The following is a 25,796-nucleotide window of genomic DNA, read 5'->3' on the forward strand; positions in this document are numbered from 1 at the left end:
GGACTGTTGGCGTATGGCTGTGGAGTGGAGACTGTGCCCCATCACCACGTTAACCATTCGGAAACCATCATGAGCCCTCACCAAAGCCAACTAATGTTCTATATTCTTTCCCTATGGTGAGATGACGTACCGAGTGGTGTTAAAAAAAAGCTCCGATTGACAACAGATAATAAATATTTATGGTGAAGATTCTAGAATAGTCTATAAAATAAAAGGGAGCCTTGTTGATTGGCACGTGATTTAAGATCAGATAGATTGGCAGGCAACAAAGGTAGTGCTTTTTCAGGAGTGATCCCTAATTTATGGGATTCTTAATCAAGGGCATGCTGTTGGACCTATCAGTTTCAGGTTTCAAAAAATATTTGAAGGCTCATCTGTTATTGAATGGCTTTTAACTGTGATGATTCTACCAAGGATGCTGCTAACTTTTAGGTTATTCATTTGAGATTGTTGTATTTGGATTCTCATTGGTTATTCCTTTGGTAGGGCTAAAGAATGATTTCAAGTTCTCATCTGCAGCTATTTTTTGTTGGTTTGTGGAGTTCTGGATAAACCATTTCTTTTAAATTGTGTTGTATTATCTGAATTAAGATTTTTATGGAATACGTTTTGTAAACTGCTTTGAGAAGACATTCTGTAAAGTAGCCTAAAAAGTCCTACAACTCCTAGCATCCCCCAATGACCATGGCTGACTTTGGAATGCTGGAAGTTGACAGTCTTTTTTGCTGTTTAAACATACATAGGATTGTACCCGAAGAGTTCTTAAAATAAATATAATAGGCATGACAGTAATCCATGGGTACTCTCTAGAATGAGCTCCTCAGCATTGGCAGACAGAAAATAATACCAGAAATGTTTTCTTACCGCAATGTGGGATGGGGAGAGTGGTGTTATTCCCGGGTCTCCCAGGCTTCTTGCTGGAGATGCGTAGACAGATGTTGAAACTGCATCTGAAATAAAATGGGAATCTTCTAGTTAATGGGATATTCTTCACAAAAGAAAAACAGTTGAAAAGGACACATTTCATTCATGACACCAAGTCTGCCCAATGTGCCAAGACAGCTCTTACAATAACATTATTTCTCTCTCTTATTAATGATGTAATTATTTAAATCTTACAATTATATTTCATACTTCTAAATTTTTTTTAAAAATATGCTGGAACAAATTCATTTTCATTGGTATTAAAAATCAAATATTATATGCCAGCTTTCCCCAACCTGGTGCCACCAGATGTTTTGGACTTCAGCTCCCATCAGCACCAGCTAGCATAGTCAATGGTCAGGAATGATAGGAGCTGTAGTCCAAAACATCTGGATAGCACCGAATTGGGGAAGGCTAGTATATGCCAATGATTCACGAATCAGCTTTCCTAGTGTATATCTTGACTGGATTGCAGGTAAAAGAGAACAACGGTGTCCCCTAATCAGTGCATGGCAAGAATTGATGTGCACAGTCTTTGCTGTTGATTGTCAGAGCAGAGAATTTGGGGTGGGAGATGGAGCCTCCCTCTTTTGTGTGTGTAAGTTTTCCCCAACCCACCAATGTCCCTAGGAGAAGGCAAGTTCCTTCTCATCCCTGTTTTTTTCCATTTAGTATCAGAGTGAGGTGGAAATTCTGTTTTTGTTCTGTCTAAGACTATATCAGAGTCTCCCCATGATTGTGGTGTATCATTCGAAGTGCACAATTCAAAAAAAGTGGGGAACACACCCACCCAAAGAAGGCAACATGTTGTGGGAATTTCAGGGTGCCTACGTCCATTGGGACTGGTCTACTAAAGCTGATACTGTGATTCCTCAACACAGACTACTGATAGATCAGTCTGAGCTGAGCACATATGTTGAATTGCTTTTAGGAAAAAGATGAACTCACTCAGCTGTCAGAGCCTTTGAAGCCCCAAGCTCAGAGAGCAAATGCTGCCCTAAAAACTACAGGACAGCAAGTTACTGGGAATGACATCCCTTTCTCCAGTGCTGTAGAATTGCAGGCTGTGAAGTTGAACTTGAGTTTTCCATTCTGTAGCTAGCAGGGGATGAAGGTGGGGGAATTTCTGAACCCTAACTTTTTGCTCAGTATTCATGAGGTGTGCTGCTTTACGATCCTTCTATTATTTAACACTTAAAACTTCCAAACCTTGACCAAAGTTCCAAAACAGTTGGTGAATGCACTAAAATTTACATTATTATCTGAAATGTCACCCCAGCTCACCCAGCTCAGTCTTCTCTAACTTCCAGGTGTGTTGGATTACATCTCCTACAAACCTCCCCGCACACTCAGGTCCTCTGGGAAGGGTCTACTCCAGTCAGCCACAACTAGGCTGACAACTGTTACCCAGAGGACCTTTTCTTCTGCCGCCCCCAGACTGTGGAATGGCCTGCCGGAGTTTAGGACAGCCATAAAGACTAGTCTCCGGCAGCCCTACCCAGATGATTTTAAGACGTTGTGATCATTATTTTAATATTTTATTGGTTTTATATGGTCTTTTAAACAGTTTTATGTATTATATTGTATTTAATGTTGTTCCCTGCCTCGATCCAGAGGGAGAGGTGGGTAAGAAATAAATAAATAAAATTATTATTATTATTATTATTATTATTATTATTATTATTATTATTATTATTAGGTTGAGGAAGGCTGACATGGAAATCCTTTAACTAAATGACAGCCTCTGGAATCCCATAAGATCTTACAATTTTCACAAATTTTAATATGGTTTATTGATGACACAGTGATGGCTTTGTTCCTAACTTTTGCTCTTCTCATTTGAATGACAAAAATAAGAAGGAAGGAAAGAAAAAAAGAAAGAAACCCTTTTAGTAATGCCCATGCATTTTTGCAATATATTCAGAAATTTAGGGTTTTCTTGTTGCAAAATATATAGTTTTTTAAAAAATAGTTCAGAAAATTATACATTCTGCTTATAGTTTCTTTCCACAAAGCAGTATCCAAGAAAAGCAAAGTTGACAGTTACTGGCAATGATAGGTTATCAGATCATTTTTTTGTAATCACCAACAAACAAGACTAGCTTTGAGCAGTCATGAGGATAATGAGTTTGAGCCAGATTTAGTCATATTTAGAGTAAGCTGATTGAAATCTATGGGAATTAAGTTAGTCATGATTCATTTAAGTCCCATTGGTTTCAATTGATCTGCTTAGAGTCCAAACAAGACATTACTTTAAGTCTTGTGTCTAGCAGCTATATCTTTTCTTCATTCTATTCTGGAGTAGGTACAGGTGTCCCTGTTCAAATCAGGAGCAGAGCATGGGAAAAGGGAGGCTTTTAAGATCCGTTTAGAGACCCCTGCACCTACTCAAGAGGTTTAGTGCTGCACTGAGAGAGGAGCACAGCCAACAGAGAGCTCCCCTCCCCACATTGCCAATTAACATTTGGCTGATGTTTGGGGTGGGTGGATGTCTGCCAAGCTTGGGGGCTCTCTACTTTACACAGGAATGGGAATGTGCCTGGGAAATTCACCCAATAGCCTTGGGAGAGATGCCCCTATAAGTGTGGCTATGGGGAGGGGGAGGTACGGCGCTAGGAGATTAACAGGCCATCTGAAGAGCAGGGGGGTTAGACACTTTACGCCTATCCCCTCTTCTGGTTCTTCCCCCAACCAGATGGTTACTGGTTGTCTTACCAGCTTGCCCTTGGATGCCAGGTCAGTCCAAAATGCCAGGACCTGAATGCCAGGTCAGTTTAAAACAAAATCTCCCCGAGGGCGAGAGGGCCAACTTTGTGTGCATTACTGAGACTTGGGTGGGAGAATTGGGAGTGATTAGTGTCTCCCAACTGTGCCGTCACGGGTATTTAGTGCAGCACCAACACCAACTTGAGGGTCGGGGAGGCAGGGTTGCTGTGGCCTACAGAAATACTATCTCCCTCGTTAGGCTTCCTGTTCCTTTGAGTGCCAAACTTGAGTGTTTGTATCTTATGTTGGGAACCTGGTACAGATTAGGGGTTCTGCTGGTGTACAGCCCACCCCACTACCCATCAGTCTTCCTGACTGAGCTGATGGAGTTAGCAGAGGAGTTTGTGTTGAGGATCCTTAGGATGATGTTTCTGGGGGTCTCAATTTCCATGCTGAGGCTATCAGAGCCGGGGCAGCTCAGGATTTCATAGCTGCCATGACAACAATGGGGCTACTCCAACAAGTTGTTAGCCCAATGCATGTTGGAGGTCACGCACAGTTGATTTGGTTTTCTCAACTTTCCAGGAGGATGGTGATATGAAAGTGGGGGAATTAACATCTAGCCCCTTGTCACTTCCTACTGAAGTTTAGACTCTCTTTGACCCTAAGTATGAATAAGGAACCCACACATAGTAAGACTTCAATAGATAATTTAAGGACAATGATGGCTTCAGGATCTCTCCCTTCCAAACAGTCCTTTCTAAACATAGAGAATATGGCTTGGACTAGGTGATATATTTGCTATGTGATTGTCTATCCAGGGCTTGTTTTTCTTTCAGGAGTGGCAGGCATGGGGGTGGATGTTAACCCAAATTGGGACCATATTGCTTGTGGAGGGAGGGGGGTTATCCTACTTCCCTTCAAGCTGCTATTTACTCTGAAAAGGTGCCATGTTCTGCAGTGACACTTTGAAGGAAGTCATAGTTTTGGCAGGGATTATTTTTGTGGGGGAGGGGAACGGGGCAACACTGTATGACATACTTCTAATGTAAACTGGGGAAAGGGGGCTGCAGCCGCTATTTCTAAAAACACACACACCAAGCCTGGAGTAGAATGATAATGTGGCAAACCTATCATTTGGTCTGCCTGGGTCTCTTTTGTCAATATCACCTAGTGCAAAGGCTTGCGTTATTGCACGTGGTCCAATTCATGGACTTTTACTGGATTGATGCCCTTGCTATGTCCATTTCACAAAGGCTCAGAGAAACACAAAATGTTCTTCATATGCCCATTACTGTTTTCTTTAACGCCTATTGAGAAGGAAGGAGCTGATTTGGGCTTGACTGAATAGAATATGTTCCATTTTAGCTCAGCCTAGCTAATATAGCACCTTTCTCTTGGGTTTCCATGGACACCACACATCCTATAATCAAAACAGTGGGGGGTACTGCTTAAAGCTTGCAGTGCCATGAGAGGCAGTTACATTTTTTAAAAAAAGCTTCCATTACAGTGTTTTTTCCCCTTCTGTTTTAGTTTCATCAGGTCCCCAGTGGTCTGTACCTTAAAATAGGGAAGTGAATTCTTAGTGTCCACTAGGATTATTTATTTGTTTTAATTTGATTCTACCAAGGCATAACTGCAGCAAGATAAGTCTTGGCCCCAATGCTATTTATGTAGCATACTTCATTTGTAGCGCTTTAAACTCCTTTTGATTTTGCCTTTAGTGACTTGGTTCAGAAGTTGCAAGATGGTCTGCCCCTTCAGACTGTTTTGTAGTAGCCCACCCCTATTCACGTTTACTCAAAAGAAAGACTCACTGGGTAGTAAGGGTTTTCAGGATTATAGCCCAAGGCTGAAATCTTATGTACACTTAGTTGGGAGTAAGTCCGATTGAACAAACGGGATATGTGTGTTTAGAATAACCATGCATAGATTCATACTGGTAATTCCAAAGCTGCTATGCTTCCCCCCATCCCCACCCCATTTTTACTCTAGAATGAACCCAGGAGGACCAATAGTGTATGTGAGGAGGGGGAGGCTTCAACACTTTCCCTCCCTATCATGGTCCTGATCTTGAGCAACCCCCCCCCCCCACTCCTTCCTGGCTGCCTCTGCAGTTTACATTGCCAAATGGTGATCCATTAAAGCAAATATCTCCTGTTCCTTCTGTGAGGGGATTATGAGGCACAGGCCAGTGAAAAGAAAGCAGAGACAACCTTTTCAGCCTGTGGCTGAAAGTCGTGAAGGCTCTCCCCCATCTTTCCCAGTTCGTTGCTACTCTACCATCTTGCAACAACTAAAGATGAACGTTGGCGTCCAGGTCATAGTTCCTACCCACACTCTTATAATGGGGAGCTATTGCTCAGCTACGGGGAAGGGTCATAGCTCAATGATAGAGCACCTGCTTTGTATGCAGAAGGTCCTAGGTTCATTCCTGGCAGCTCTAGGTAGGGCTGCAAAAACTCTTACATGTATCCCTGGAGAGCTGCTGCTACTCAGTGTCAACAGTACTGGGGTAGATGAACCAATGGTCTGACTCAGTATAAGGCAGCTTCCTATCATCCTGATCCAGTCTGCTTTTCAACTTCTTAACTTTTACAGATAGCATTACCTACACAGGTGGGCTTGAGAGACTGCAGTTCCCCCTCCCCATCCTCTGCAGTTGCTGACACAGAGGGATAATAAAGTCACAAACTGTTACTAAAGCAACTTTTTTTTTTTTTTTTTGCTTTGGATTTGTTCTCAGGTTGTTTTTAAATCCCACTTTTCTCCCAAATATTACAGCAACACTTGCATCATCAGAATTGCTGCATAAGAACTGTTGTTTTTATACTGTTGTTTTTATGTTTTTAAATTTTGTATACTTTTAATGTTTACTGTTTTTAACTTTTGTAAACCGCCCAGAGAGCTTCGGCTATGGGGCGGTATATAAAGGTAACAAATAAATAAATAATGGACAATAATGAAGCCCTTTGCCTGTGATCATTTCATAATAAGGGAAAAAAGCTTTTAGATACTGTTAGGGAAAGTAAATTCTATGACAATATTCTCCTTGCCAGGAAAATTGCATTAATATAACCTTATCCAAGTTCATAATCACACTCTCTGATTTGAGCAATTGCTCAATAGAAGACCCACACTTCAAAACAGAGTCCAGTTAAGGTGCTACAGAGAAGAAAATAAATGCCGAGTTTAAAGCTGCAATCCTATGCATATTTAATGAGGACTTAAGCCCCACTGAACACAGTAAGGCTTCCTTCTGAGTAAACATGTGCAGAATCACACTGCAAATATGTTACAATGTTTCCTAGTTAACTACTGTTAACCCCTACCAGTGATGTAGGGTGGAATCCGTGCTTTATTTTCCCATGCAGAATTTCCATTTCATAAGTTTACTAGTAACTAGCTGATATACCTGTGTTGCCCAGGTCCCTGAACGTATTTGATAAATAATGAATATCTCTGTGACTTAGTCGTCTTTAAATTGGTAAGAGATTTTTATTTCAGCAAGGAGCATAGGAAAGTGGCTCTGTGTAGCTTCAAAGGTTGAACACTCAGTTCTTGAGAAATAGATTCTTATATTATTAAAGTGTTTTCTCACAATGGCCGCCAAAGGCTGGTAATGCTGGCCTCCCACCGAATGCATGCTGGGAGATCCATCCAAGGCATGCTGGGAGTTGTAAGCCTAAGCCTATGTTTTTTATTCAATTCTTCAAAAATACTTTAAACCAAAAAAAATGTGTTTTTAAATTTTTCTGGTACATTGTACAGCCAGACCAATCAGCATGCCAAATTGCAAATTTCTAACTCATCTGGAAGTGGGTAAACATTTCCGGACATATAAACCCTCATACATAAACCCACTCAGCTTTATAAGTAGAGATAACGAATGGATGCCAGTTGCAAATACAATATTAGGCAAGCTTGTCAGTTTCAAAGTTGTAATTAATGGTTTGGGGGTGATTATCCCTAGCACAAATGTGAGCGAATATATATCATTCAAATACATATATGTCTCAATGTGAGATGGATCTAATCAGTAGTGACAATGAAACTGAAGGTGCCCCAACAACCTTAGTGAAAGAAAGCTGAACTCTATTGAAATAGCTGAGTGGTTGTCAGCATATCATGCACAATTCTTTGGGATGCTTTAACGTATTAGTGTGCCAACTGTTTTCAACACCTTTAGTTATCTTGTACACCGCTCTGAAATTTTTCAATGGGCAGCGGTATATAAATATCCTAAATAAATAAATAAATATTCACCCTTAAATTTAAACAATGTAAGGGAAGCACATACTATTGTCTTTATATCTGTACAAGTATTCCAATAAAAAATCTACATGATATAACCTTTAAATCACATTAAGAGTGCTTTAATTCCCTCCTCAAATATTTCAAATCAATTAGTTGTGTTTTGTGACAAAAAAAATAAAATAACATGGTGTCCCTTATTTAAGCTTTGTTGTTTATTAAATACAAGTAAAATAAACATGCTAAATTAGATCACTCGTTTGGAGATCTCTGTTTCTGAGAATTAACCATCACTGCTACTCCCCCCACCCACCCCGGATGATGCTGGGGTGAAAAGTGTTCGCCATACTAAAGCAACTGAAGCCCTGTTCACACATTACTCATGCGGCATAATCAAGATTCTAAATTGCATGGGGAAGCTCCCTGCTTCAGAAGTTAAGTCAACCATAACTATCAGTTCATTTCTGAGCCCAATTCAAGGTGCTGTTTTTGACCTTTCAAACCCTATACTGCTTCAGAACCAAGTCCCCTCCTGCTCTCATATTAACCTGCCTAGATGGTTAGAGCTTCTACAGAGGCCTGCTTCTGCGTGCCCCTGCCAAGGTAAGGGAGTTCGTGGTGTGCCCTCCCAAAAGAAGTCTGCTTGGTGCGCCCCTAGTTATCCTTTAGGTGCAGGGTAAAGTCTTTTTTCCCCCCTTAATTATTTTTACATTCATTCTATTGATCTCACGTTTTGTATTTATATAGTATTGTTTTTATGCACTAAACTGCCCTGGGATAAGTTTTGCAAAAGACAATGTTAAGTTAAGCTAACATTAGATATAACCAATTGGATTCAGTCCTATAATATTCCTCAGTCCGTAGATCTCCCTGACTCACCTATCTGTCAAAATGGTGGCTACGCTGCTAGCAAAGTAAATTTGTATATCTCATTCAGTTCAATGGGTCTACTGTAAGTAGAACTAACTTTGGATCACTGAAAGCAGAGGCTCAGGAACAATAAGGGAAGGAGGCAATACACCCAAGTGCCCAAAAGCAGTTTGAGGATCTGCGGCAATTACTTTCTAAAGGGAGACTGCTTCCAGTACATAAGTGCTACGTTTTCTTCTGATTTTATCTTTTTGAAGTTCTCATGCCAAATCTCCACATTTAGAACTCAAAGGGAGTCTAAAGAGCCGTCTGGGAATTCTGCAGAGGCAGCTTCTGAAACGATAGCTCTGATAAAAAAAAAATGTCAAGGAAATACACAAGGGTTGGAAAATCTGTAGCCCTCCATTTTGCATCAGCCCCAGACAGCATGGCCAATGGCCAGGGATGATGGTAGTTTCAGTCTGACAACCTGAGGAGGGCCACAGCCCCCCATACCCCACTATACATGAAGTGTGCATGCAACTCCTCCAGATTTTGGCCTACATCTGTGAGTTGTGACACAGAACATCAGGTTTGTTGATTTCTTAAACCTAGGGTAACATCAATTCATGCTGTTCAACATATGTCACAACAGCTGATCTCTGTAGAACTTTCCCATTACATACAGGATCTGTTGTTTACTCTTCCCACCTCCCACGGAGCCTGAAGCAAAATGATGGCAAGATATTTTGCATTTGAAGAAGCAGTGTACAAGAATCTACTGTCACTTGGCCCTGGAATATGGCAAGAACATCAATAATAGGAAAAGGAAGAAATGATGTCTAACAGCATAAATATTTATTTTATTTTATTTATTTCATTTCTATACTGCCCAATAGCTGAAGTTCTCTGGGCAGTTCACAAAAATATCTGCATTTAGCCAAAGAATACTGATTGTTTGCAATGAAATTGTTTGCAGTGTTGCTCCATGAAATGTTCAAGTTTATGAAACTATTCAAGAGAATCAGAATAATTATAGCAGCAGCTAATATGGTGGAGATGAAGACTGTTTGTAACTGCTAAGTAGCAACCAAAGGGGAGGGTCTCCATGTCCTGTCCAGCAGGCCTCGATTGGAGGCAGCAGAGGAAGGAGCAGCAATGCAGTTGCATGACTAACACATGGCTAGAAGCATTCAGCACAGGCAAATGGTGTCAGGCTGGGCATTGCTGTCCATTCAAGAGCCATAGGCCTGCATGGTGCTGCCACAGTTGCACTTGCCTCCATTCCAACAACACCCTAGCAAGAGCACGGGCTTTCCGTGACTGCTCTTGACCGCTCACTACTGCTTAGGCCACATACTTCATTCTCCCAACACTGGATAATTATCTAGGCTCACTCAGTTTTGTGGGATGTATTCCTGAACAAACATGGACTGATGGAGGTATACAGCAGAAGAGATATAGGGAAGAAAGCTATATCAATAAACACTTAAGATTCTATTGTGCCGCAAACGAAAAGGTTTTGGTTCCTGTACAGCTCTTCTTTGTAACAGCATTTCATTAAATGCCATAAATAACAAACCACTTTCTCTAGCAGCCTTCTCCAATCTCTCACTCCCAATGTTTTGGACTACAACTCCCAGCACTCCTGACCATTGCCCATGTTGGTTGGGGCTGATGAGAGTTGAAGTGCAAAATATCTGGTAGGCACCAAGTTAAGACTATAATTTTATAGTAGGGCTGAGGGGGGGCTGGGCAACTTGTAGCCCCTCCCATATATTTTGGCCTGGAACTCACATCACTCCTAGTGAGTATAGCCAATGGTGTGTGTGTGTGGGGGGGTGTTGGGAGTTGTAGGCCCAAACATCTGGAAGACCACAAGTTGCCCAACCCACAATGCATACAGTCCATTTCTTTTTTGTTAGAAGACACAAACAGACATTCTGAGTCAGTGAGCAAATGGAAAGACTATTCTTGTGTAGAAATACTTCTGTCAAAATTTTAGGCTAGCTGACCTGTAAGTTACTTTCTAGCTCAGCCTTCCCCAACCTGGGCCCTTCCAGATGTATTGGCTACCACTCCCATCATCCCCAGTCTTTGACACCTAGCTTAATGTCAGTGGAACTGAAGGTATGTACTGGCACAGTGGTACCACCACTTTATCAAGAGTATATATTACTTTGCTCCAACAAGAGTCAACCCTCCCCTAACTCAGCAGCATTCCAACACTTTAAAGGAACAACATTTCAGACTGTAAGGCACTGATTGCTTCTTTTTACTTGTGTAAGGCAAAAGCTTATACTGTGCTAGATGAAGCTACCCGAGAGGCCCACTGCAGCTGTGGTAGACAGATGTCCTTGAATCTCACTCCTCTGAAGACCACCGTGTAATGCTATTGCATTACATAGCTTTAGAACTGTCACAGCCACTTTTTGGTGTTTCTGCAGAGAACAGATAGAGGGCAGGGGTGGGCTACATGTGACATTAGGGGGGCAGTCAGAGGCTGTACACACATGTACACACCTCCAAATAACCTGATCCAGATCACTGGGAGGAAGGAGAGGCTTCAACCTTGCCCTCCTTCCAGCAGACTTGATGCAGGCCACTGGAATGGGGACAAGGTTAATGCTCTGTCCATCCCGGTGCGCCTGCTAATGATTTCTTGGTGAGGGGTGGGAGGAAGGGGAGACTTTAACCTTGTCCTCCTCCCAGTGACATGGCTAAGAAAGAAGGAGCGTGGGGTGGCTCTCCTACGGACTTGTTATAAATAGTCTGGACCTCTAAATTAGTAAACATTAAGGTTTTAACTAAAAGATTGTCACATAATGCTCTGAGCAAGTATGCGCATCTGCTAAATGGACATTACTCAAACCACATGAATTGCAGTTTTGGGGGCTTGGTAGTATCTAAAGCTTTAGCATATCAGTTTTGCTCAGCTTATTCTGGAAAGACTGCAGTGTTGTGCAACCCGGAACCATAAAAAAAATAGCTGATGCCTGCTGCAATGTTTTAATGCTTTCAATTTGATTTAGGTACTTTTGTCTCCGTAGCGAATCTTACTGCAACAGATTTCATCACTATTAAGCTTGCTGTATAATGATGTCAGAATGCAACCCCATTTTTCATATGAAAAACAACTAAAAACAGTGTTGTTCACAGTGTCGAAGAGAACAAGCCAGTTGTCAGCATTTCTCATATGACAAATGAGTACTCTACTGAATCACGTGCCTGACTACCATAGAAGCTCTCTACTTGGGCTTTGTTTTAGCATTACTTTATAACAGATTCAATAATCATGTGAACAAATATGCAACATATGTCTATCATATGACAGGTGGGTAAATCAGTGTTTCCACTTTTACCATTACTTCAATCTATCAAACGCTTGAAATATTTACAGCCCCAAAAGAACACGCTCCATCCCAAATTGCTGTTTGGATGTAATAGATCAAAGTTCATTGGTGGTGGTGGGAAGACATTAGCTTTCAGTACCCCCTCATTATCAACACAGAAAAAGCAGCTATCTTTAAGGGTATCCCCCCCCCCCGTTTCACGATTTCTGTCTGTTTTTTCTTGCTTCAGGTGCCTTCCATATAAATGACTTGATTGTACATCATTCACCCACTGGTTGCATACAGATTAAGTTGATTTTAGCTACGTAAGTCTCCCCCTCCATCATCCTTCCTCAACCTGGGCCCTGGGATTAGAATTCCCATAATCTCCAGCCAGCATCTCCCTTCCATCACCACCACCAGATAGAACTGTGCAGGGGGTAGGTTTCAAAGTGACAGAGTCTCCCATTTTCTATGCAGCTCACAACCAGGAAGCACACTTCACTGCCTCACTCTTCGACAGCACCTATGAGTTTGCATTTTCTCAGTGCCCCAATATGACGAGTACCATGCACAAGCACGGGCCAGCCACACCCAATAGGCTGCTGCCGCCTGGCACATCAGAAATTCAAGAACCCACTGGAAGCTACTGTGGAAATCCTCCAGAAGGGAACAATCTCCCCCCCCTCGCCCCCAGGCTCAACTCCACATACACACACACACCAAAATCTTGGGACATCAAGGTCAGGTCTAGTGTAATCCTACACATCTCATGATCTCCTCCCAGCCCCAATTGACATTCCTTGTTTTGGATCTATTCATCAATGGAGCAGGAAAAAGGAGTTGCAGTAGGAATAATCCTTGAGAAGGGAACACATTCTCTTCCTCATAAGCAACAAGACGCATTTTCACTTAAGGCAGAAAGACACTTGGCCCTTGCAGAAAATGGGATTAGGGTATGCTTATGAAGTACTATGGAAATGGAGGAGAGTCCACAGTGGATCCAAGTTGTGGGTGCCCTCTTAAAATAGGGTGAGCATATGAAAAGGAGGACAGGGCGCCTGCACTTTAACTATTTATTTATTTATTGCATTTCTATACCACCCAATAGCCAAAGCTCTCTGGGTGGTTTACATGAAGAGGGAATTTCACCAGGTTCTCCATATATACAAATGACACCTGCTGAAATTCCCTTTTCTAAGCAACTGTTAAAAATACAGGAGCCCTGTCCTCCTTTTCATATGGTCATTCTACTTAAAATAACCTCACAGAGATGGAAGGGCATCTAGTACCCAATGCGTGGTCTGAAGATACATGAGACAGCCAACTGGCAGAAGCTAACCAGGTCTGGATCTGGTCAGTGCTTAGATGGGAGACCACCTGGGAACTGCATGTAACCTATGAAGCAGTAAGGCCATAAACACCAGTATATGGGCTGGAAGGTGCAGTTGCACCTGTGTCCTGCCTGAGTTCCTGATTGACAGCTGTTTGGCTACTGTGTGAACAGAATGCTGGACTAGAGTGCTGGTCTGATCCAGTTGGCCCTTTATGTTCTTAGCCGCCTGGTGTGCTTGTGACATGCACTATTTTTCATTAAACTTGGAGCAAAAGGTGGGGATGAGGCAGATAGAATAGGCCCTTGTGCAATTAAGTTAGAGGTTGTCAGCAATTTTGGATTCTGCACCCCCACCCCCATTCTGGATTTTACAGAATTGTCCAACTCCCTTTCCCTAAGGTGACCATATGAAAAGGAGGACAGGGCTCCTGTATCTTTAACAGTTGCATAGAAACGGGTATATCAGCAGGTGTCATTTGTATATATGGAGAACCTGGTGAAATTCCCTCTTCATCACAACAGTTAAAGGTGCAGGAGCTATACTAGAGTGACCAGATTTAAAAGAGGGCAGGGCACCTGCAGCTTGAACTGGTGTGATGAAGAGGGAATTTCACCAGGTTCTCCATATATACAAATGATACCTGCTGAGATTCTCTTTTCAATACAACTGTTAAAGATACAGGAGCCCCGTCCTCCTTTTCATATGGTCACCCTACTTTCCCCATAAAAGAAACACCCCTGAATTATTTGACCGGTAAGAGACTAGCACAGACTTCCCCAACCAGGTGCCCTCCAGTTGTGTGGGACCACAACTCCCACCATCTTCCAGCCAGCCATGCTGGGCAGGGGATGCTGGGGCTTGTAGTCCAACACATTTGGAGGGCACCAGGTTAGGAAGGCTGCTCTTGCTTGAGGGGAAGGAGGGAGACACACACAGAGAGAGACAGAGAGATTTCCCCTGAATCAGGAAGTGTGGGAAAAAAGCTGTTTCCCCGCCCAGCTGCTAATATTCCCCATGATCTCAAGAGCAATTCCTACTCCTGCCGACCTCCCAGGTGCTTCCTGAGAACGCAGAGCCCTTTTCCCCGGACTCCGGCCGCTGCTGTGTCACCGGTTCTGGGAAATCGCTGCATTGCCAGCGGCAGCGCTCCCCGGCCCAGCGCCCCGCCCCGCCCCGCCGCAGAGCGCGGGCAGAGCTGCGCCGAGCATCCTCCGCCCCTCCCAGCCTCGCCGGAGAGACACGCCGCGGGGGAGGGGCGCCTCGGATTCCTCCGCATTGTTTGTTCACCTGGATCCTATCGCCAGCCGCTTCACCGCCCGAGGAGCTGGTGCCGCAGCCGTCGGCGTCCCCCTCCCGGAGCCACCACGTGACGGCTGGCCAGGCAGGCCTCGGCAGAACAGAGGCCAACTTTGCGCTGAACAACTCCGGAGCCCGCAAAGGAAAGGGGTGGCGGGCAGGGAAGCCCAGCCGAGCCCTAGAGCGGCGGCGACGGTCCAGGCCAGGATGCGCTGCGAAACAGGGAGCCCGGTGGGCCACGCGTCTACGGCAGGCAGTTAGCAGAAGCCAATCGGTTTTCCTGGCTTGCAAGGAAAGGAGCCTTCCCTAGGCTTGCAGCAATCACCCGTACAAATAAAGGGCTGGTGGTGAAGATCCCAGTCTGCTTCATGCAGTAGAGGGTGGTGGTTCCGATTTCGGTGGGGCTGTGATTCCATTTTGGGTTTCACTCAGAACCAGCCAGAACTCTAAAGGACCCATCCAAGGTTCTGAAACGAGCTTGGGGATAGGGTTCAACACCATGGACAGCTCCTTTAGCGTTCTGGCCGGTTCTGACCGAAACCCAGAATGGAATCACAGCGCCCATCGAAATTGGAGCCACCAGCCTCCACTGGCTTAATGTGGGCGCGCGCTGCAATGAGTCGCTCGGTGCCGCAGGTCAGTTCTCGGGTAGGGATGCGCTTGTCTTGCAGAGGCTTTTGGTGTTCTGAAGGAACATCTGCACACATGCACATAGGTTGATGGCGCACTCCTCTCCTTATCGCCATATCGACTGTATAAGGAAGGATTTCCGCATACGTACTCGCGGCACTCCACGTGTGCATACATTCGTACATGCGTGTATGCACGCGGGGGTGCGTTGCATTTTGTGTAAAACCTGTTCGTATGCCAATCATGTGGCACTGTGTGCAATTATGCACGCCCCGTCCCTGCCTTGTGTCTAGAGAACTGCGCACACAGGTCTCTCTATAGAGTCTATATTACAGAAGCACGTAGAGGACTTCATTCCTAAAGCTACAGATGCGATCTTGGGTGGGATCTGCGCGCATTGGATTTCTTCTTGCTTCAAGCCTCGGTCTAGAGCTTCCTTTCTCAGGCTACCTGCGGCATTAGCAGCGACTGTCTCGGGCTCACCCGATCTAGCCGAGGACGACCGCGGCCATCCCCACCCCCACGACCAGCTCCTGCCCATCCACCCCCATCCGTCACTACGGAGAGCCCAGAGACCCGCGGCGCGTAACCAGCCAGGGCTCTTTCCGCACTGCCCACGAGCCTTGCCTCCCGGCGGAGCGGCGATTCTCGTGTAGGTAAAATCCGACTTCAACCAAGCAATCGGCCTCCTTCTCTTCGCCCCCCCCCCCGCCCCCGGCTCCTTCAAGTACCGTTACCTGCCGTGACGCCTTCGGTCCCCGCCATGGCTGGAGGCGTTTCCTGCACCTTCGGCTCTGCCCTTCGGCTACGCGAGGCGAGATCGGCCGGGAGGGGACCGACGGGCGCTCCTCTCACTCGGCAGCCCGAGCCATGGGGTGTGCGGCGATTGTGCTGCAATCGCTTCCTTCCCCGGTCTGCGGACCAGAAGCCCAGCCAAGGTTCCTCCGCTTTCCTCCTCCTCCTCCTCCTCTTCCCCCTCCCCCACCGCGCCCACGACTTGGCTGTGCAGGCAGCCAAGGGGAAGGCTTCGGGCTTGACCCCGGTGTCCACCAGCCTTTCTTCCCTGCTGCAAAGCTCTGGATGCTCAAATTTCTGCAGCGCCCCGCCCCTTTGAAGTGAGCTGCCTCTCTGCCTCCCCCCCCCCCCCCGCCCACCGCCAGCCCTTCCCACGCACTAGCGCGGGGAGGGACGCGAGGATGCAGTTGACAAAGGAGCTTTTACAACCAGACCTCCAAGGAACAGGCTTGGGATTGCCCGAACTAGAAAGGATGTTTCTTTCGTTTCAAAGATTGTCCCTTAAAGAGGTTTTTTCTTTTCTTTGTTGGTTTGGTTGAATGCTTGTTTGTTTGTTTTACTCGCAGCTACATTGAATATAAATTCAGGTCTGCTCTTGGTTCATCTGTCTAATTAAGACGTCAAACATTCAAGACACAAAAAGCCCAGTTGATGTCTGAGGCCTTTCTCCTGTAATCACAGAAGATGCATTACGCCAGTAGAGGCTGGTGGCTCTGATTTTGGTGGGATTGAGCATTCATCTGGGTATCAGTTAGAACCAGCCAGAATTCTAAAGAAGCCATCCAAGATGCTGAACCTATTTGGGGGCCAGGGTTTAGCACCTTGGATAGCTCCTTTAGAGTTCTGGCTGTTACTGACGGAAACCCAGAACGGATTCACAGCCCCACCAAAATCAGAGCCACCAGCCCCCACTGTATTACGCATGTATTTGCGCCACTGCAGAATACTCAGAAGCTGCAGTGACAGTAGCATGATGTCCCCTCTGCACAGTATGGATGAGGGTGATAGAGGGTTGTTGCAGCTGGAGGGGGGCATCAGCTGTTTGATACCATTAGAGACTAGCCAGATGTGCACTTCTATGCATTTTTAGTAAGCACTGAGTGGAGTGGACAGTGTTTAAAGAATTAAGAACAAACATCACACACACACAAAGATGAACATGCAGCGGTGACAGGCATTGTTCAGGGTGTCTGTGCATTCCACACGGCACAGCAGAACTGCAATGGATGTGCTCTTTCACACACCCAGTTTGTCAGGTTAAAAGGATTTCATGGAGTGCTTGAAGGACTAATTTCCCTGCAACAAAAGCTGTCCCCTGGGGAAAGAAATGTAGGCTCTGCACACAACATGTGCACCTTGATTGCACAAAGGTGCTTTAGGCTCCCCTGTTTCCTGCTAACAGATTAACAGAGCTCCTAGAATAGCTTCCCTCTATCCACACACACCAAAACGTGTGTATGCGTGAGAGAAGAAGCTCTTGTATGTCTTACTGTGTCCTTAATTACAGCAATCTGTTTATATGTGGAGCTTTCTTTGAAAAGCATACAGAACAATGTTTTACAAACCCAGCAGCCAGGTTATTCACAGGCTTATTGGTGTGAGTATCCTATATGCTGACAGAAATCTCCAGTAATGTGTTATGGCAGCTATGCAGCCCAAATGGGGCTGCTGAGAAAAAGGGGGATGAATCAGCAAGTTCAGGAGAACCAAAAAAGTTTGCAGAAATAAGGTGATTGGGGGGGGGAACCAAGGAGCACCCCACACACACACACACATGCAAGAAAAATCCCCCAAAGGATCAAACATGTTCAGTGGCTACAGAATGTTGAGTGCTTCATGGAATGGAATACTTGTGGGGTGGGGGAGACATGTCTGAAACGCAGAACAAGAACACTCTACACTGTAACATATTGTTGCAGCACTCCTATTAATCTATATTCAGGAACCTTGTTGGTTCCCAGTTTGTTTCTAAGCACAATTCAAAGTGCTAGTTTTGACAGTTAAAGTCCTCAGCATAATATGTGAAGGGTGCCTGCTCCACAGGAACGTCTCCAGCAGCTGAGATGGTCTGTGGAGACGCTCTTTTGGATGCCCTGGTCTCTGGGGGTGAGACAGGTGGTTATGGAGAGAGGGGACTTTTGTATGTGGAATTCTGTCCCAAGGAGGATTTGTCTGGCACTTTTTGTTACTATTTTTGAGGTACCAGGCAAGGGCTTTGGGTCATTAATTTTAGTGGTTGAATTTCACTTATTGTGATTTTTTGGTTATTTCACTATACTTATCTAGCTGATTTGGGCTGTATAGGTGGTTTAATGGCTGCAGAGTAGCAATTAATTGCTACTCTTGTCTATTTCATTATTTTTAAGCAATGGGACAACTTTTTATTCTGTTTGCTATCTTCTTTTTATAATGGCTGATGGATTTTTATGGAAGTTTCTTGAACTCTCTTGAATGCCATTTAGCAGAAAGCGGGGGGGGGGGAATACAATTAAAAAGAAGTCAGCAAACATCATGCAGTTGCATAAAAATAATAACAGTCCCATGTTTGATTTGTAAGATGATGGCTGAGGTTTTTATGGAAATTCATTGAACTGTCTTGAATGCCATTTGCCAGGAAAAGTGTGAGGGGGGGAGTGGGACACAGAAATAAAATAAATAAATGGGGTTGTACTTCTGCCTCTCTCCATGTAAGGAAAGAGTTTTGGTAAGAGGTCCTGCTTGTTGAAATATAGGGGAATCTGTCCTGAACGAAAAGGTACCATGCAGCATGGGCAAGCTCTGTGCTTATATTGTACCCTTGGTGCATGGTGTCACCCTTTCAGTCATCTGCCATGCAGACAGGTGAGAAAGCAGAGATGGTTCAAGAGTCAGTGTCCCATACAAGCTATTTGATATGCTGAATAAGCGCTGTATTGATGAACCTTTTTGTTCAGTTTCTGATCAATGCTGTCTACCCGGTTGGTATAGTATGCACCATCCTTTGATAAAAATAGACATGAATTCTGGTTTGTGTGCCTTTTTGCAATCAGACCAAACAGTTATTGAAATGAATGTACCCTACATTCACTTTTCACAAATGTTAGTAAGCATTCAGCAAAGCTGGTGCTCAAATACTGAGTAAGGGCGTAATCCTATGCAAGTTTAGACAGAAAAAAGGCCTACAGTTACCAGCATGACCCAACTGTGGCACGCTTGGACTTCTAGGGATTTTCCTCTGTCTAAACTTGCATAGGATTGCACCCAACCATGTTGTGCCTGGGAGCGAAAGCAGTTTCATCTTTGCAATGTGCAAATAAACTCTCAGAGGGCCATAACAAGCTTTTGAAGAAATCTATCATGAAATATTATTTTTCTGCAACAGAAGGAAAACAGCTACATTTGATGTTTTATATTCTTATATGCTTTAAACAGTGTGAAATAGAGGGCAATTGGTGTCGCCAGCCTGCAGGGAGCCAGATTGTCAGGAAACTGGAGGCTCTGCCCTTTTACCTTGTTTTTGTAGGGGTTGGCTGTGGGTGAGGGTTGAACACGCCTGCAAATGCTCAGAGTTCTGTGCTTCTTCGATATTGCTTCATATGTTCCAGTCTCCAGACGTGAGCCTTGACCCTGAAACCAGGGCCTTGGGTCAAATTAAGCCCTGGGAACAGCCATAGCACAAATGGCTCCAAGAGACAGATTTATGGGATGGGAGGCAGAGTTGAGAAAGGTTTCTGCCCTATATATATATATATATATATATATATATATATATATATATTTGTAAACCTCTGTGTGTTGGACCATCAAGGATTTCAGGCTCAGCACTTAAATTAGGCATCAGCTGCTCTGAGTGCAGAGACCCAACTATTCGTTGTTATGAGAGAAATTCCCAGGCAGATAAGGACAGCATGCCATGGATCTCCGGGTTCCCGTCTCCTCCCCTTCGATACCACACAGCAGGGAAGAACATCTGGCCTTTGGACTGCTACAATTATATATTTAGAATCTGACGGCAAACTCAGAGGAAACAGGAAACTGGACAACTTTCATTGCATGTTACAGTTTCCGAACAGCAAAAAAACTTTCACAGAGCCGAGGACTCATTGTGTATTGTTGAAATTAGATAAATTGAGAACACCAACAATATATGTAATAGGAAATGAAAGCACATGCACACTGGCATCCCTTTTCCATTCCTCTTCTCTCTCTCTCTCCTTCTTTCTTGAATCTTGAAACAGCCACATAAAAATGGAATTTGCTAGCTAGAACCATCTTTTTGAATGTCAAGCACATGATGCCATTAATCTCTCTCAAGTCAGGTTGCCTACGTTACAGGCCTGATTGTAGGTGTTGTGAATAATGCAGGAGGAGCATAGTTGGATGTGCATGACAAGTGGGTACAAAAATAATACATTTTCCTGGTAAGCTTAGCAGCAATTTAATTTTTACAAAAAATGTTAACGAAATTAACAGCATGATCCTATCCTGCTGGACAAGGCTAGGAGAACAACTAGATCCTTCTGTCTCAAATGAGATGTAATGCTGACATGGTCAATTTATAATGGCATAGCAGTACCTTTGCACTGGCATAATTCTGTGCTTGTTATAACCATTGTACCAGCAGGACACCACTAGCACAACTAGTGAGACTGGGCAGAGCTGGAGGCATGGCTGGAAAGGGGAGAATGGAGCTTAATCAGAATCCTGTGCTTGTTAAGGTCCATCCCACCCATAATGGTCTAAAGTTACTCCTGCAGAAAATATGGCTTAAATAAAAGCATTCCCATTGGAATCACTGGAACCCTGAATCATAGTCCTTCCTCTTCCTTCTTTTCCCACAGCTACATTGGTGAGTAGAATACAGATTAATTCAGTAGCCAATCACTGCAGAGCAACAGAATATATAAGATGCAGCAAGGGAAGACCCCTTATTTTATATTTCTAGATAAAGTTATATGAGGGATGCATTCAAAATGCTCATCCTAATTTCTCCTTGAATTTTGGCATTCCATATTATCTGGTCTTGTTCCTGAAATGGAATTGATGTATTAGATGTGCTCTATTGTTCCATTATTTGTTTTCATTTTTTTTTTTACAGAGCACTGTTCATGCATACTTTGCAGTAGTTTTCAGTTCCTTCTGTTTATTTGTGCCTCCCACTCCCCATATTACCAAAGCCAAAGTGCCCATTGATAAAACACTACAAAGGAGAAGTAATGATTCATTTTTATTTATTTTATTTAGTAAAACATCTGTATCTTGCCCTATATCATTGGGATCCCTATTTGAAACCCTACCTGGAAATGTGGCAGCCCATCTAGAGGAGAAGTCTATCAATGGTCCTCAACGTAAAATTGCAAATCATTAAAGTCAGCAACTGCCTTAGGATTAGCCTACATGTCAAAGATCTCCTTAGGACTTTGTGGAAAACCTGTTTTGTTTCCATACTGTCTGCTTACATATATTCATACACAAGGACTTCATAAAAATGGCAATTGAAGTATGATTTTTCTCTCCCAGGTTTTTCTTTAAAGGAGAAATGTTTTACATTCTAATTTTCTTGTAACATCAATGTCCAAAGTAAAGAGTTGCACATCTCCACTTAGGGAGACCTCCATGGAACTGGTCAATACAGGAAGTACCACCAATTTACACTTCTGGTATTTCTGCTTCATATTTATGTCCAAAACTGCCCGTAAAGGAGAAGACTCTCACCAAACCAGGATCCCCAGCAACAGTACTCCTGAGCCCTATTCCCCTGTGTACTCCCTAGTGTCTGCTCCCCACCACAGACAATGTACCAGGAAGGAATTAGCAGAAGAATGGTAAGCTCCAGACCAGAGACCTAGCCCTTTAAGGCTCTCCACTTCTCAGAAATGGGTGCAACCTGGGAGGTATAGGGACCCCCACTCCCAGAGGATCTCATAAGGGCTCAGTTGAACTCCAGTCTAGACATTCATGGAGCTATCCAAGGTCCTGCAACTCAGGCCTGATGGTCTCTGACTGATCAAACCACAGTGAGGTATCCGTAAGGCCCTGTGGATTTCTGCTTTTATTCAGACCAGGACAACGTAGTAACTAAACCACCTCCACTCAATGTCCTTGAATCATACAGTACCTTAGAACATTTGTATGCTCCCCTCCTACAGTGATACTCAGTTCAGTGTGCAAAAACCAAACCAAACCAACAAACAAAACGACAGCACAAGAACCGATACGCAGGGTGCGACCACCATGTGGTGAGCTGCTGGTGTGCATTGGCTTACCATGCAGATCAGTGAAGAAAGGCAGCCAATTGCCTTGGCAAGGTATGCACACAAATAACTCATTGTGGGCAGCAAATTTTAAACAGCCCTCATCTGGTTGTATCTTATACATTAGCTGTCAGAGTCCAATTTATCATGAAATAAATAAAGAGATGAGATATTCCTTTTCTAGACACACAGGCCCTCTGAAATAGAAAGTGAAGCAGCTTAAGCCCTTATTTTTAAAGTGATTGCATGCCCGAAGATGGAAAGGAACAAGAAAAGTGCACCATACCAGAGAGGCTTGAAAAATAAGCTTGGTTTTGTTTTGTTGTTTGAAATGAGAAGACGGTTTAAGACAATTTCTTTTGTGGAACTGAAAGTTTTGTATTATATTATGCAGTAGGAGTTTGTCCTTTTACTTTGTTTTTGGTTTTTATTATCAAGTGGATTATATATTGTTATCCTTTGATATATATATATATATATATATATATATATATATATATATATATTCATTGTTGTGTACTCTTTCATTGAATCTTGGTCATTTTATTCACTGTTTTAGTGTTTATATTTTATGTTTTTAATTTATTGTACACTACTCAGAGAGTGTAGGTAATTGGGCAGTTCAAAAGTATAATAAATAAATTCAGTGGTGCCTTTCTCCATCTCCTCCCCCTGTTCTAGATATCAAAGTTTTCAGTAACAGTTCAAGCTGCATCCACCCTATTTCATTTTAGGGGAAAACAGCTCAACGAGAACTGGGCATGCTCAGTGACCACAGAATATTGACTGCTGAGGGGGAAGCCATGGAATATCCTGGAAATGGGAAATGGCTGGCTGGCCAGAAAGTTGGAAAGCAGCATTCCACAGTGCAAGGTGTCTCTGCAGGTCCAACTAGTACTGTATGGGCTTCATCCCACGTACCCGTTTCCCTCGAATTATCCCCATAGCGTAAAGCTGTTGTTGTTGTTGTTAGCTAAATCACACCCCGGGCAGCAGCATTCGAGGAAAGGGTTTAAGGGGGAGAAATGTAAAAAATCATTAAAAAATCAATGGATGACCCAATCTGATTCAAATTTGGTGTGCTTAAAGCCCTCCTTAATATCTATTACTGTGCCAATTTCAATGTCTTTATCTTTAAAACTTATGCAGATGTAAGCATTTGTTTAACTGCCCCCAGTGGCCACTCGGAGAACAACAAAAGATTTGCTCCTAAAGAGGTAGCAAAATAGGTCTGTTCTTTTATATATGAAGCACAATTAAAGCAGGATGCATGGGAGTACTTCACAGTCAAAGCAGATTGTAAACTGGAAAACTTCAGAGTCCTTTGCATGCAATTCACAGTGATTGCACAGTATAATCCTGGTGTGATGAAGCTATATGTCTTTCCAGTGAAAATGTTCTACTGTCCTTTGGTCCTCTCATTTTGGTTTCCAGCATCATAAAAAACCTTTCAAACCAACTTGCCCTCTTAAAGACCAAGTACTTCCTTCATTAATGATTGGCCTTTGCTACAGTCCTTATTAATTTTAACCCCAAAGTTGTTTGATTTTAGGAAATCTAAATTTGCTTTAATCCTAAAACTTCAGTTTAATTGAGTTATGGACTGAATTCTTCATTTTTCATTAAAAAGTTGAGGTCAGTGTAATAAATTTCCAGCAAAGAATGACTAACACATGCAGAGCAAATTTATTTTAATTTGTTATTTTTTAAATTCATTATTTCATTTCTACCCCGCCATTTTTTTTCTTGCAAGGAACCTAAAGTTGCTTACATGATCCCCCTTCTCTCCATTTTATCCTCACAACAACTCTGTCGGGTAGGTTAGGCTGAGAGTCAGTGACTGACTCAATGTCACCTAGGGAGCGGCATGGTCATGTGGGAACTAGAAGCCAGATCTCCTGAGTCCCAGTCCAACACTCTAACCACTACACCACACAGGCTCTTCATAGTTTCATTAAGTAGTGCTCTTAAGCACATTTGCTTGGAAGCCCACTGAAATGCAAGGGGGAAAGTAGAATCAGAAGCAGCAGTCCATTACATAGCCATGATGCTGGATTCATAGTTTGTCTATCAAACTCAAGAATGGACCAAGAATGGACTGTGGTGTTTTCACTTTGATTTCCATGGAGGATTTCTTCTGTTGATATGCAGCACAATCCTATGCATGTTTACTCAGAAGTAACTCCTACTGTGTTTAAGGGGCACTGTCCATATTAAGTATGCTGAGGACTGCATTCTTAATTTTGCAGTTCTTTGTCTCTCTGAAGGAAGAGATCACTTACAGGTTTCAAGTTGGTTAGAGTGTTGGGAGATATGGGTCTCCACTCGGCCATGAAGCTCACCAGGTGAATTTTGGCCAGTCATTGATTCTCAACCTAACCTACCCCACAGGGCTGCTATGAGGATAAAATGGAGAGGAGAGGCAGGACCATCTAAGCTGCCTTGGGCTCCTTGGTACAAGATAAAAAGGTGTGATAAAAATCTAATTATTATTATTAATAATAATAATAATAATAATATCAGAGCTACAGTTGTAAACAAAATAAACCTTTCTTCTCTTCTACAAACCAAGTAGCCTCTGCTCCTCTAACACCAAATCGCTCGCTTCCCCTCCCCAAATCACTTTGCTTTTAAGTGTCCTCGTTTGGCTTCTTCAGGTTATTCCGCCCGAAGCATTCCAGAGTTGCCCCCGTCAGTCTCCAGGCTTCAGCACTGTGGTCCTTCAGTACTGGAAAGGAGATTGAAAGGTGGGTTTATCTGGACCTAACCTTTCATAGTGAGCTGCACTGAAATTTGCTAGCATTTGCTCATGACTGTTCTGAGCTGGTCTAGCCTTACCTGTTATCATTTATTGAAATATATATGAGAGTAAGCTGAGATTTTCATGACAAAGATGAGCCATGTTTATCTTTCTCATCTAGGTCCTGAGGAGAGGTGTATTAAATCTGTCTGTAACAGCTGCAGCCACAACTTTGTGTTATCCTAGGCTGATTTTTTAGTTATGTTGTCTTGAGCTGAGCCAGTTTTGTGAAGGCCATGTGTTTTAAATCAATGCAGACAGGGTTTTGGCTGTCAGTTGCATTTTTGGGAGTCAGCATAACCTGACTCAAACTACAGCTGAACAGGTTTTGTGCTTAGTCAGTATTGGCCCGAGACATTTTGCTGTCTGTGGGGGAGTGGCAAATAATGCTCCCTTTCTCCCAAGTCTATATGCATCATACCAGAGGTCAGGCAAGTTATTTTGGCACAAGAGGCAGAAAATCCCCCAAGTGCTTCTGCCCTTCCCTGGCAGTAAAAATACAACAGTAATAAATTAAATAATTAACCATTTGCTGCCTGTTCAAGTCAGCTGCCTGAAGCAGCAACCACACACTGCCTAATGGTAGGGCCAGCCCTAAATAGAACTCATGCACATTGGAGAGTTGGTGTGGTTAGTGTGT

The 25,796-nt window shown here is 43.5% G+C and overlaps 1 protein-coding gene across 2 annotated transcripts in view; it reads right to left on the reverse strand.

Annotated features, from left to right (window-relative positions):
* The window catches only part of HSPA12A (heat shock protein family A (Hsp70) member 12A), a 61,827-nt gene extending 45,418 nt beyond the window's left edge, over window positions 1–16,409 (reverse strand). For both annotated transcript variants that reach the window (XM_063132706.1, XM_063132705.1), the window contains exons 1-2: window positions 16,066–16,409; window positions 865–950 (exon numbers count right to left, since the gene is read on the reverse strand). In XM_063132706.1, coding sequence (XP_062988776.1) covers window positions 865–950; window positions 16,066–16,093 — 114 coding nt within the window. In that variant the 5' untranslated portion in view covers window positions 16,094–16,409. The remainder of the gene's footprint in view (window positions 1–864; window positions 951–16,065) is intronic.
* Between the last annotated feature and the right edge of the window lie 9,387 nt (window positions 16,410–25,796).

The sequence above is a fragment of the Elgaria multicarinata genome, chromosome 8 (assembly GCF_023053635.1).
Source record: "Elgaria multicarinata webbii isolate HBS135686 ecotype San Diego chromosome 8, rElgMul1.1.pri, whole genome shotgun sequence".
In the NCBI taxonomy this organism is placed as follows: Eukaryota; Metazoa; Chordata; class Lepidosauria; order Squamata; family Anguidae; genus Elgaria; species Elgaria multicarinata.